Source organism: Egretta garzetta, unplaced genomic scaffold (assembly GCF_000687185.1).
Source record: "Egretta garzetta isolate BGI_Z169 unplaced genomic scaffold, ASM68718v1 scaffold368, whole genome shotgun sequence".
Lineage (NCBI taxonomy): Eukaryota > Metazoa > Chordata > Aves > Pelecaniformes > Ardeidae > Egretta > Egretta garzetta.
The window spans coordinates 425,500-437,072 of record NW_009260684.1 but is presented as its reverse complement, the minus strand read 5'-3'; the positions used below and the strand labels follow the sequence as shown (position 1 = coordinate 437,072).

At 45.1% G+C, this 11,573-nt stretch overlaps 1 protein-coding gene across 6 annotated transcripts in view; it reads left to right on the top strand.

Annotated features, from left to right (window-relative positions):
- The first annotated feature begins 12 nt into the window (after positions 1-12).
- Positions 13-11,573, top strand: part of LOC104132525 (tRNA selenocysteine 1 associated protein 1) — a 21,704-nt gene continuing 10,143 nt past the window's right edge. For 5 of the 6 annotated variants that reach the window (XR_004842888.1, XR_004842890.1, XR_004842889.1 and 2 more), the window contains exons 1-5: positions 13-2,878; positions 2,991-3,088; positions 3,886-3,985; positions 7,765-7,817; positions 9,204-9,335. Coding sequence is in view for 3 of the 6 variants with exons in the window: in XM_035901223.1 (XP_035757116.1) it covers positions 3,003-3,088; positions 3,886-3,985; positions 7,765-7,817; positions 9,204-9,335 (371 nt within the window). In the remaining 3 variants the exon portion in view is untranslated. Of the gene's footprint in view, positions 2,885-2,990; positions 3,089-3,885; positions 3,986-7,764; positions 7,818-9,203; positions 9,336-11,573 lie in introns of all 6 variants that reach the window. The other variant, XM_035901222.1, reaches the window with a different exon arrangement.

Below are 11,573 nucleotides of genomic sequence, written 5' to 3'. Positions count from 1 at the left end.
GGAGGGCAGCGGCCGGGACGGGCGGACCCGGGGCGACCGCGGGCTGGGGCGCACTGACCGACCGACCGACTGACTGACACCCTCACGCTGACTGACACCCTCACGCTGACTGACCGACGGACACCCTCCCGCCGACTGACACCCTCACACTGACAGACTTACTGACACCCTCACACCGACTGACACCCTCACACCGACTGACACCCTCGCACCGACACGCTCACGCACTGACACAGCCTCGCACGCTCTGACACAGGCATAACCTCCCGAGCTGACTGACACTCACGCACACGCACTCCTGTGCACGCTGGCAGGCTGACACAGGCTGACACGCACACTCGCACAGGCTGGCACGCACACACACACTCGGAGACACCAGCCCTGGCCCGTCAGGCACATCCATGGGCAGTTACACGCTCACAGACCCAGTGAGGCACACCACCCCCACCCCAAAAGTGACCCTCATCGCCTGCCCGCAGCCAGGGGCACAGACACGCTCGTGGCACTTGCACCGGTGTCCCGTGCTGCCTGCGCTCACGCTGGTGGGCACTGCCATGTTCTCACAGTTCCGTGCTCAGTTAGGCACTTACACGCTCACTTACTTACTCACTAGCCTGTATGCTCACATGCTTCTAGGGTTTATACGCTGGCTTATATGCTCATGTGCTTGTAGGCACTTATATGCTCATGGTCGTATGCTATAAGGCACTTAGACACTCAGGCGCTCACACGTGCTGCTAGGCTCACACGCTTGTGCTCACACTTGTAGGCATTTACGCTTACTTGTATTCGCATGCTTGTACACACCTATCCAAGAGCATCCCTCACTGCCTGCCCCACACCTGTGGGTGCACTCACATGCTTACAAGGATTTGCACTCTCCTGCATGCACACACACTCATAAGCACTTACACCCCTCAGTATTTCCCTCGTTCCCACCTGCGTGTGCACCTGGCAGCACACTCACAGGTGCTTCTTCACCCTCAGGTGTCTCTCACTGCCTGCTCATGTGCACACAGTGACACACACCCCACGGTGTCCCTTGTTTGCCCCTCACACGCCCCCATACTCGTGTCCCTCACTGCTTGCCACTGTAGACACATGCTTTCATACACGCTCACATGTGTGTACTCACACCCCGGTTATTGTAGTGCTTTGCCACCCATGTACACCCCTGTATGTGTGTGCTCATGTTGTAGTGTCTGCACTGTCTGCCACTTTTATGCAGTCACGTACGCTCACCGCTGCATCGTGGTGTCCTTGCTGCCTGCCACATGCTCGTATACACCTGCGTATACGTACAGACACGCATGTGCAGTTGCACCAGCATATCACAATTTCCACTTTGCCTGTTACCTACACACACGTCTTCCTCCAGCCTCCTCCCTACAGACTCACACCAGCATATTGCATAGTCCTGCTTGCGCACGCACGTGCACCCTGCAGTCTTCCTCAGCCCCTCTCGGGTGTGTGCACACACAACCCAGCGCATCACTGAGGATCCCACTGGCTGCTTCTCTCTTAGGCACACGCTTCCACCGAGCTTGCCCTTGCATTGCACACGTACACTGACACGGCAGTGAGTGTTCCACTGCCTGCCGCTCGCGCAAACACACTCTACAGAGTCCCTGTTCTCTTCTCCCGCACAAAGGGTTATCTACCACCTCTCCACCATAAGGCCATCTTCTTTTTCAGTCACCTCTCTCACAAGCAAGCCACTGCTCTTCGAAACACACGCGTACATATCCAAGCAAGTCACCCGTTGCCTTTATGAGTCCAGCTTTCCTGTACACACACACCACAGGATCACCCGCTGCATGGCGTGTCTGTACAGGGGAATCCTGCCTCCTGCTTTTGGCACATGTAACGGAGTCACTTCTGCTTTACGCTCACACCTCCGCAGGGCATCTGCCACCTTTTGCACGTGCGAGTGCAATATGGTTACCCACTATCAGATACCCCACAAGTCTGCACCTTCTGCCACGCACACGAGTGACGGAGCCACCTGGTACCTGACAGACACACGAACGCGCTTGAAGGCTGTCAGTTACCACAAGGCCATCTGTCTGACTCACACAGGTATAGATACTTATATATATGGAGCTATATATGTTTCCCTCACACCCCAGCCTCGTGTTAGCTGTCACATGCGGTGCTCCCCATCAGTATGTGTATTGCACAAAACCTGAATTTCCGTTAGTTCCCTCCTCCACTTTCTGTTACGCAGAGAGGCATCCTTTTCCCTCAGTACCTTCATCGTATATTTTGTCCGAATTGCAGTGCCTTTTCATACTTTTCAGTCACTTACACCACCCAGACACCTGCCTTCCAGCGTGTTCACTCACACAGTACCACCACCCTGCACTTCACACACACTCTGACATGCACAGTGCCACACTCTCACCTATGACATCAACACGGTCGGTGCCCCCAGGCGCAGTACAAAGCGCAGATGTACTGTGGGACGTGATTAGAGGTTTCCCCTCCAAGCGCTGCCCCGTGTAGCTCCATGGTTATGCGAGGTAGACACGGCTCTGCAAACCCCTACCCTGGTGGGGGCTGTGTTACCTGACGCATGCCGCCCGTTCATCGTAGCACCCTGAGCTGTGCCGTCCCTGTGTACCGATAGCGCTGGCCCAACCTCCGTTTGCATACAGAGAAGGAGCCTGCCATCTCCTTATCCCCTGCTCCGTGTAGTGAACGCTCAGTTTGTTGCTGTATGTTTCTGAGTGGCTTTTGTCCTTCTGTGAAAGCTCCCTGTTCTCTGAAATTCATGCTGTCTCTTGGGTTCCACTTTGCAGACTGTTGAGCCTGGTTCATGCATGCCTGCTGGTTTTGAGTGGCATCGACCCTCTTAAATGAGTCTTCTTTTTGAAGTGTAAGGGTAAAATACTTCTCAATAATGTTTTAACTGCTTAGGGTGACATTGACACATATATTCTCCTTTTTGTAGATGCCTTCGTCTAACTTATTTTTTTTTGCTTTTATAGCTGGAGCCATATATGGATGAAAACTTTGTTTCAAGAGCCTTTGCCACCATGGGAGAGCTCGTACTGAGCGTAAAAATCATTCGAAACAGGTTGACAGGGTAACTGTTTATGCTTGTTCTCAGTTTGTTCTACCAGTGCATTTGGATTGAACCGTTTGCCCTCTGCTCATCGCTGTGGTCCTGTCCACATTACAGTGATTTTCCCTTTGAGCTTTTCACCATTGCTGCCAACAATGTGGGTATATTGATGATAGCAATGGAGAGGACAATTGCTGGCTCTTTGACCTCCCTATCAACAAACCAAGGTTTGGCCCTCATCCTGCAGTGCTTCAGCACTCGTTCAGAGCAGCATATGTGTGCTGTAGAATCCCTCTGGGAATCACACCTCCTGGGCTGAAGGCTTTGGTGACCAGTCTGTGCTAATCGTTGCACTAGTGCAGCTATATGAGGCTGGCAGAGGTGGGAAGTCTGACTTTAGAAGGAACCATATGAGGACCCTTTGAGTTCATTTGGAATAAAATGGGTGACTATGCAGAATAAAGTAGTTATGTGTTCTTGTAAATGTTGTCATTCCAGTTTTCGGTTTTTTAAACTTGGGTGGGAAAATGTGTATAGTCAATGAAAGTAGGAAGTAAACTAATTGTGAGCAAAACTATTTTGTATGTGGTCATGTTGAGATGACTTACTGGTAAGTAGGGGCTGTCACATACTTGAGATCCAACATTACTTTGCTAGCTTCTTTTTGGTAGCTAATGTCTCTGCTTTGGAAAATAAATTGTTCTAAGTATTGCAACTATAGCAAACTTCCTACCAGGTATCTAAAAATACAATATTCCTCCTCAAATGTGTTTTAAATCAGAAATCTTTCTCTCTCCTCTCCTGTGTCGTATGTTCAGAATTCCAGCAGGCTATTGCTTTGTAGAATTTGCAGATCTAGCTACTGCAGAGAAATGTTTACACAAAATCAATGGAAAACCGCTTCCTGGCGCTACACCGGTAAGTAAATGAAATCAGCCAGCTGAGAACCAAAACTGGGAAGGCACAGATAGTGTAGAATCTATATTTTGAACGATTACAGACAAATTCATAGTTAGCAAACTGGGATTCTTCTTTTCTTTAGAATTAAATTAATGAACATAAAACTATTAATGTTCTTGCTCAGAAAATTGTTGGAAAAAAATACTAATTTCTGTGTGAACGTCTGGATAAAATCCAGGTATAGAAATGTTGTATTTCTGAACCTTTCTGCTATTACCACAGTTGGACTAATAAGACACCAGAGAAGAACAAGGAAAAAATAGATGGGAGTACCACTGTTCTTCGGTCTCTCTCCGTTTGTAGTTCCACATGAATTTGTTGCGGTGTGTATGTTGTTATATATGTACAAGGTGAACTTGCAAGTTCTCACTGGGTTTTGAGTAACTTTTGATTTGCAAGAGAAACATGACTTTTAAGCCTTGCATTGTTCTCGGCCCTTAGCAAACAAAAGTTATCCAAACCTGTCTACAGTGAAGAAAGAGCTAGTCCATTGGATAATTGCAATACATAACAAATGTCTGGGATACATAAAAGCTAGGTAGTTAAGAAGAAGAGGAGGAATAGTCAGAGAGGCTAATTTTAGGATGTTGACTCGAATGTGTAGTAGATTAAAATGGGACGGCTGACACAGCTGTCCGTTGTACCCGCAGAAGTTGGCTGCAATAGCTGGGGTGACTGGTTCATAAAGCAGCTCTAGAATCACCTCAATTACAGTGTGATATCACAAGGTAAATTGATGCCTGTTTCAGCGCAGTTAATACCCAGAGTAGGAAATGGGGAAGTTCAGGTGTTCCTTGAAGTATTTGGTCAACCTTCCTGAGAGGATGGCGTCCCCTGCTAACAGGGGTAGATAAGAGGCCTGGAGGTACCTGTTTCACCTGTCCTGTTTAATCTGCCCTTATACTGCAAATCAGAGCCCACGATTAAGGGAAGCTCATCTTCCTAGAAGCCTTGTATAGTCACTAGAGAGAGAAAGAGGGCAGCTCTTGCAAGGAGTAATATAATAATTGAAGTTTGGGTTTGAGAATACCCGCCTTCATCCACAGTTTAATTCAAAATGTAGTGTTGTGTAGAGGGATGATTTACATAACGCTTGGAGAGAATTACAGATGTCAGACAGAGATCCACTGTAGGCAGCCAAAATCAGTGCACTCAGCAGGCAACTGTCCAGCTCGTCTCTTGCATTTAGATACTTTTTCTCTTGTTTGCAAAAAAATGAATGTGGCTTACTCTTTTATTTATTTTTAAATACTGAATCAGCCAAAGGAATAGCAGAGAGCCACGATGCTGTTGCTGGCTCTGTTTTACAGAAGTAGCATCCCCATTTGAGGGGAAGTACTCTCAGGTCTCTCATTGATTTTTAAACCCAAAATATGGCGATGAAAAGCCAAATCCAAACCTGTCTACAGTGAAGAAAGAGCTAGTCCATTGGATAATTGCAATACATAACAAATGTCTGGGATACATAAAAGCTAGGTAGTTAAGAAGAAGAGGAGGAATAGTCAGAGAGGCTAATTTTAGGATGTTGACTCGAATGTGTAGTAGATTAAAATGGGACGGCTGACACAGCTGTCCGTTGTACCCGCAGAAGTTGGCTGCAATAGCTGGGGTGACTGGTTCATAAAGCAGCTCTAGAATCACCTCAATTACAGTGTGATATCACAAGGTAAATTGATGCCCGTTTCAGCGCAGTTAATACCCAGAGTAGGAAATGGGGAAGTTCAGGTGTTCCTTGAAGTATTTGGTCAACCTTCCGGAGAGGATGGCGTCCCCTGCTAACAGGGGTAGATAAGAGGCCTGGAGGTACCTGTTTCACCTGTCCTGTTTAATCTGCCCTTATACTGCAAATCAGAGCCCACGATTAAGGGAAGCTCATCTTCCTAGAAGCCTTGTATAGTCACTAGAGAGAGAAAGAGGGCAGCTCTTGCAAGGAGTAATATAATAATTGAAGTTTGGGTTTGAGAATACCCGCCTTCATCCACAGTTTAATTCAAAATGTAGTGTTGTGTAGAGGGATGATTTACATAACGCTTGGAGAGAATTACAGATGTCAGACAGAGATCCACTGTAGGCAGCCAAAATCAGTGCACTCAGCAGGCAACTGTCCAGCTCGTCTCTTGCATTTAGATACTTTTTCTCTTGTTTGCAAAAAAATGAATGTGGCTTACTCTTTTATTTATTTTTAAATACTGAATCAGCCAAAGGAATAGCAGAGAGCCACGATGCTGTTGCTGGCTCTGTTTTACAGAAGTAGCATCCCCATTTGAGGGGAAGTACTCTCAGGTCTCTCATTGATTTTTAAACCCAAAATATGGCGATGAAAAGCCAAATCCAAAAAAAAAAAAAGATGAAAGTGCTTCAAAGTGGAATCTAAATTTTGCGTTAGCTTGTAAATGGTCCACAGAAAGAGCTGTGTACCACTGTGCGCCAGTGAACGCAAGCATGCAAGGAACATGATTATAGCCTAGAGTTTAGTCTTTGCTCTATTTCCCAAGAATTATTTACGCTATCTTTGAGGGAAGAAAATACATCACACAAGGTGCAGGAGCACACTAGGCTCTCCGCTGTACTTAACAAACGTCCTGATCTCTAGGTTATGGACTAACAGTAGGCTTGCTTTCTTTGGCCAAATTCCCCTTGAAGTCTTGCTATGCCACTGTGTAGTGCAGAGGGATACCTGCTTTGGAAGCCTGTTGGGAGACAGAAAAGTGGGTTTGAAGCCCCTCAAGCTGACGAGGGAGTCCAGCTTAGGTCGTCCACTCTCTGTGTGAGTTCTGACGCCAGTATTCTTGTAAAGGAGTGCAACCCTTTGCTTCTTCCTCTGACATGCTTTAGAAGAAAATAGCAATTACCGTGTAAAGGAGTGCAACCCTTTGCTTCTTCCTCTGTCAGACATGCTTTAGAAGAAAATAGCAATTACCATTGCCCTCTGCGGTGAGCCTGCTTGGGTCATTGTGGGATAAGCATCATATAAGAATGCCCCTGGGATTGAGACCCTCAGGATTTTGAGAAAAAAGACCAGCTGCCCCTTAGATCTTGGTCCAGACTTCCACGTGAGGTGGGTACAGGTTGCTGAACCCTGGTAGGATGGGGGCAGGGAATTCCAGATGTGCCAGTGGGCACAAATCTGGTGCCTGGGAAACTTGTTTAAAAAGAAAATCAGGTGCAAAGTTTAGGGAGGCCTCCAGTGTCCAATGACAGGTAAGGCTTTCAGAAGAATCTTAATTTTGGATCTTACTAAATAAGCACATCATCCAGAGCAAAGTATTTAGCCGTGCTTCCAGACTCAGGGATTGATTCCATTTTCCAGTGTGGCAGGTTCTGGTCTGTGAGTATTCTTGTAAATCACAAATGTCCAGTGGTCTGTGCTGTCATTTCATTTTAAGACCTTAAAATTGTAAGTCATTTAATATTTGTGGTTAGTAGCACTGCTTTCCTGTCTTCCATAAAGATAGAAAAATGTGATGCTATATAAGGTTCACCTCTCTTTCTCACTAACTTTATAAACTGTTGACATAAAGACAGGCCAAACCTCTTGGTGCAGGTTCTTTGCTGATTTTCATTATTAGAGCTGTACTGAAGTCAAATGAAAATGTTGTCCTTGATACTGTAACTGGCACTGAACATCTGTCAGCATTCAGAAAGTTGTGTCAAATAAGCTTATTGTATTTTTTCCTCATTGTTTGGATTCACATGAGAGCATTTGAGTATATGGATTTATTTTTGTCTTGTTTCAGGCAAAGCGGTTTAAATTGAATTATGCAACGTATGGAAAACAGCCTGATAACAGGTAAACACTCAATATTCAAATATTTTTTAATTTGAAGTTTTGCCTGCTTAACGTCTCTTCATCAATTGCCTTGCAAAGCGTATTCAGAATATGTAAACCCACAAGTTCATCGTTGCTGGATGAGATGTACAGCTAGCAAATTTGCATAGGAGAGCATTGATGAAGATGCATACAACTAAAATTTGTACCATTTTGTCTAGCAGTGCCAAGTAACTAAATCCCATAATTAAAAATGTAGATTACATTAAACTGCCTTGGCCCACACTGTAGATATTTGCGATGCTGTAACCTGTTTGCACTTTCTACCTATCTGAGGATGCATTCCATCATAATACTGTATAATGCCACGAATGTGTTTAGCACCTGCAAATAAATGCAGTGGTTTCGCACCACCTGGCTTAACTGGCTTGAGTACCACAACAGTCAGCAAAGGCCAAGAAGGGTGCTCTGAGTTGCCCTCTGGAGGAGCCCATCTTTCTGCACTGGTGGTGAAAGGTGCGTAAGGAGACAAACGGGCTAAATTAGGTTCCTGAAGTTGGGTGGTGTGAGTATCTTTCATAATGCTACCCCGAAACGCTTACACAGTTGAAGTAATAATAACACAAGGAGGCGTCCGGGCAGGTGTGTACGAGGGTGAAAACAACACAGTCCTGCAGTTTATTAGGGTAGTGTTAGTCATATCTCGGCAATTACATTTTTATTTCCAATAATGATTTACGAACCTTTTTATAAAAGAAAAAGCACAAAACCCCCTTTTTAGATTAGAATCAAGGCACAACAGATGGACCAAGAATGAGATTCACATCTGGTAACTAATTATTACGGTTCCATTTGTTCTGGAAATACAGATGGGTAACGTAGCTGTTCTGATTCCAGCAGCCTTCCCCGTGAGTCTTTAGCAAAGGGAGAAAAACTTAGACTGCCTGCCAGTTTTATGCTTTACCTTTTCTGTGGCACAGCAGATTTGCCAGGAGTGTCTTTTAAGATATTTAAACTTTCTAGCATCAAAGTATCTTAATTCATATGTTATAATTTAATATCAGTATATTGGAAATAGCAAATCTATAAGTGAAACATTAATGTTTTCTTGCCATATTAGAAATCCAGAGATAACCTGTGAGAACTAAAAAATGAAATTCTCTAAATAAAAAAGCAGTATTGAGTAGATTAGTCGTGCTGCTTGAATTAACTTGAAAAAGTAGTGTCAATAACAGTTTGAGTCACCTAAGCAGCTTAACTGGTGACACTTTAAAATATCCATTAAATGGCCCTTTAATACCACTTTCCTCTGAAGTCAAATGTTTAGGCTAAATGTTAGCTGTCACTCAGCATGCCTCTTTGTTTTTTTGTATGACTGGTACTTAAGTTTTCTTTTGATTTCTTTAGTCCAGAATATTCACTTTTTGTGGGAGACCTGACTCCTGATGTGGATGACGGCATGTTATATGAATTTTTTGTTAAAGTTTATCCATCGTGTAGAGGTGGAAAAGTTGTTTTGGACCAGGCGGGAGTATCCAAGTAAGTAATCTTTTATTCATTCTTTTCTTTGACTTCACATGCACCAACAGGAATGATCTAATGCAGCAAGGGAGACAGAATAGTTCTATCAGCTTAGATTTTAGTTACCTAAAAATACTGGATATTCAGTCTACAGTATGCTTGGGTTTTGATAGTCACCGCAGCGTATTGTCACTCCTCTGTCAGTATTATGCCTTGTGTATTGGCAGTATTTTACTGCACTTCTGAAAATGCTGAAAAATGTCTAAGTAATCTTGAAACACCATCTCCCGGGACTTTCAGATGGAATTGTGCTTTTTTAGAGCCTTTAGGTTCTTGTGTGTATGTTCCTGTCAGAGTTTTTACAGGTGTTTGTTTCAAATAGGGTAGGGCAAACAAAGCTATGATTCATTGTCAAGTACTTAGTAGCCACCGTGTTCATCTTGACTGGAAGTGTCTCACCAAAACCAGATACTCAAGAAGTCAAGTTTCTTAACGTTATTAAAACATTTTATAAATAGCAGAAAATGAAACTCTATTTTCCTAGAAGAGGGACCAGCTGGTGAGCATCCTTGTTTTCAAAACAGACCGTGGCTTCAATGAAACACAATATTCTGATATAACACCTATAAGAATGTTGTGATAAGACTCAGAAAATGGCTCTAGATCTCCCCTCTTTCTCACATAAGGTTTCTCAGTCTTAGACATGTTGGTTTGAAGGAACCTCTGGAGGTCTCATGTCCAGCTTCCCGCTCTGAACAGGACTGTTGCCCACACTAGATCAGGTCAGCCGTGAATTGTGTAGCGTGGAAAGCCTCCCAGGGTGGAGATAATACAACCTGACTGGGCAGCCTGTTCCAGTGCTGTACTACCTCCCTAGTAACAAAGTTCTTAATGTGCAATGTGAACCTCTTGCAGAGCCTCTCAGTAACTGTCTGACTGTTAAGTACTCGTGCTGTTGCTGCCACCTCACCTGCGACCGACACTGCCAGGGTGGGCTCTGGGTGCCTCCTCCGAGGTGTAAACCCAGCAGTTCTTGTTCACCTGCTCCAGTCTCTGCCTACAAAACAAGTGCTGTGTGATGCAGGTTGGGCTGTTAGCTGGGCTTTGGGAACCGTCACTAAGTGCAGACCTCGAGGAAAGGGAATCTGTGGTAGCTTGGGAAGCAGGGAAGGAGCAGGGACTTAAAAGTCCTGATGCTGGGAAGAGCACAGCTATCTCCCCTAGCAGTGCTGGGCTGTTGCTGCCAGGGGCTTTGTTGTGACTTGTGGAGTTACTCAAAGCTGAGGCAACTGCAAGCGTTAGTGTGATGTGAGAGAGGAACTTGGGGCTTGTGGACGTGCCTAGCGAAGCCCTGGCCTTCCAGCCAGGGCTGGTTGATCAGGAAGGCCTCCTCCCACCACCTCTTGCCCAGGCAAGAGAGGAGCTTGGAGCCTGACGCTGTAGTGCTGTGCCTGCTGCTTTGCTTTCTGCTGAGGGTGCAGGCTGGGGGGCTTGTCCTCACTGCTGGGACAGGACAGAATGTCTGCCAGGGTGGTCCTGGCCACGAAGAAATTAGTGCTTGGTGGGTTTTCTTCTGTAGTAAAATCTGGTTTAGCCATCGGTGTGAAAAAACTAAGTGTCTGGAAAAGTCGGAAGAATCACCCTCACCCTTGCTGCGCCTAACATCTATTCCTATACACAACATCCAGGTCTTTATCTCTTCATCTCTATTTTGGAGCTGCCAGTATTCCTGGTTGCACTTACACACTCCTAGTCCCATCCAAAAGGCTGCAGGACTCTTTACAGCAGCTTAGAAACACATATTTTTGTGTGCAAACACCTTAAACTGACTTGAAATTTGGCTTGTGCTGGTTTAATTTGCCACAGTCCTTTCGCAGAGGGCAAGTTAAACAGAATGTGTACCCATGTAGAGTTTTACTCTTGCTTAATTATCCAGTTTGTATATAGATACACCTGAACTTTGATTTGCTCTTCTGTATGTGAGGAGTACACATGCATACATGCATAAATGTATAGAAATATATATTTGGACTTGTGTGTATAGCTTGCTATGCAAGACACCGCGTTTTATGGGGCACCAGCTGCTCTGTAATAGCTCCCAGTGTGGACCTACTACGAGTACTGGGTGATGCCACTTTCAAAATAGCGTGTTACTTGATGTTTAAATGTTCCCACAGAATAGATAATATGCTGTAAATTTACACCCTTGCTTACGGCTCCCGCTTTTTCCCCCGCAGGGCAGCCCCTTTTCCTCCC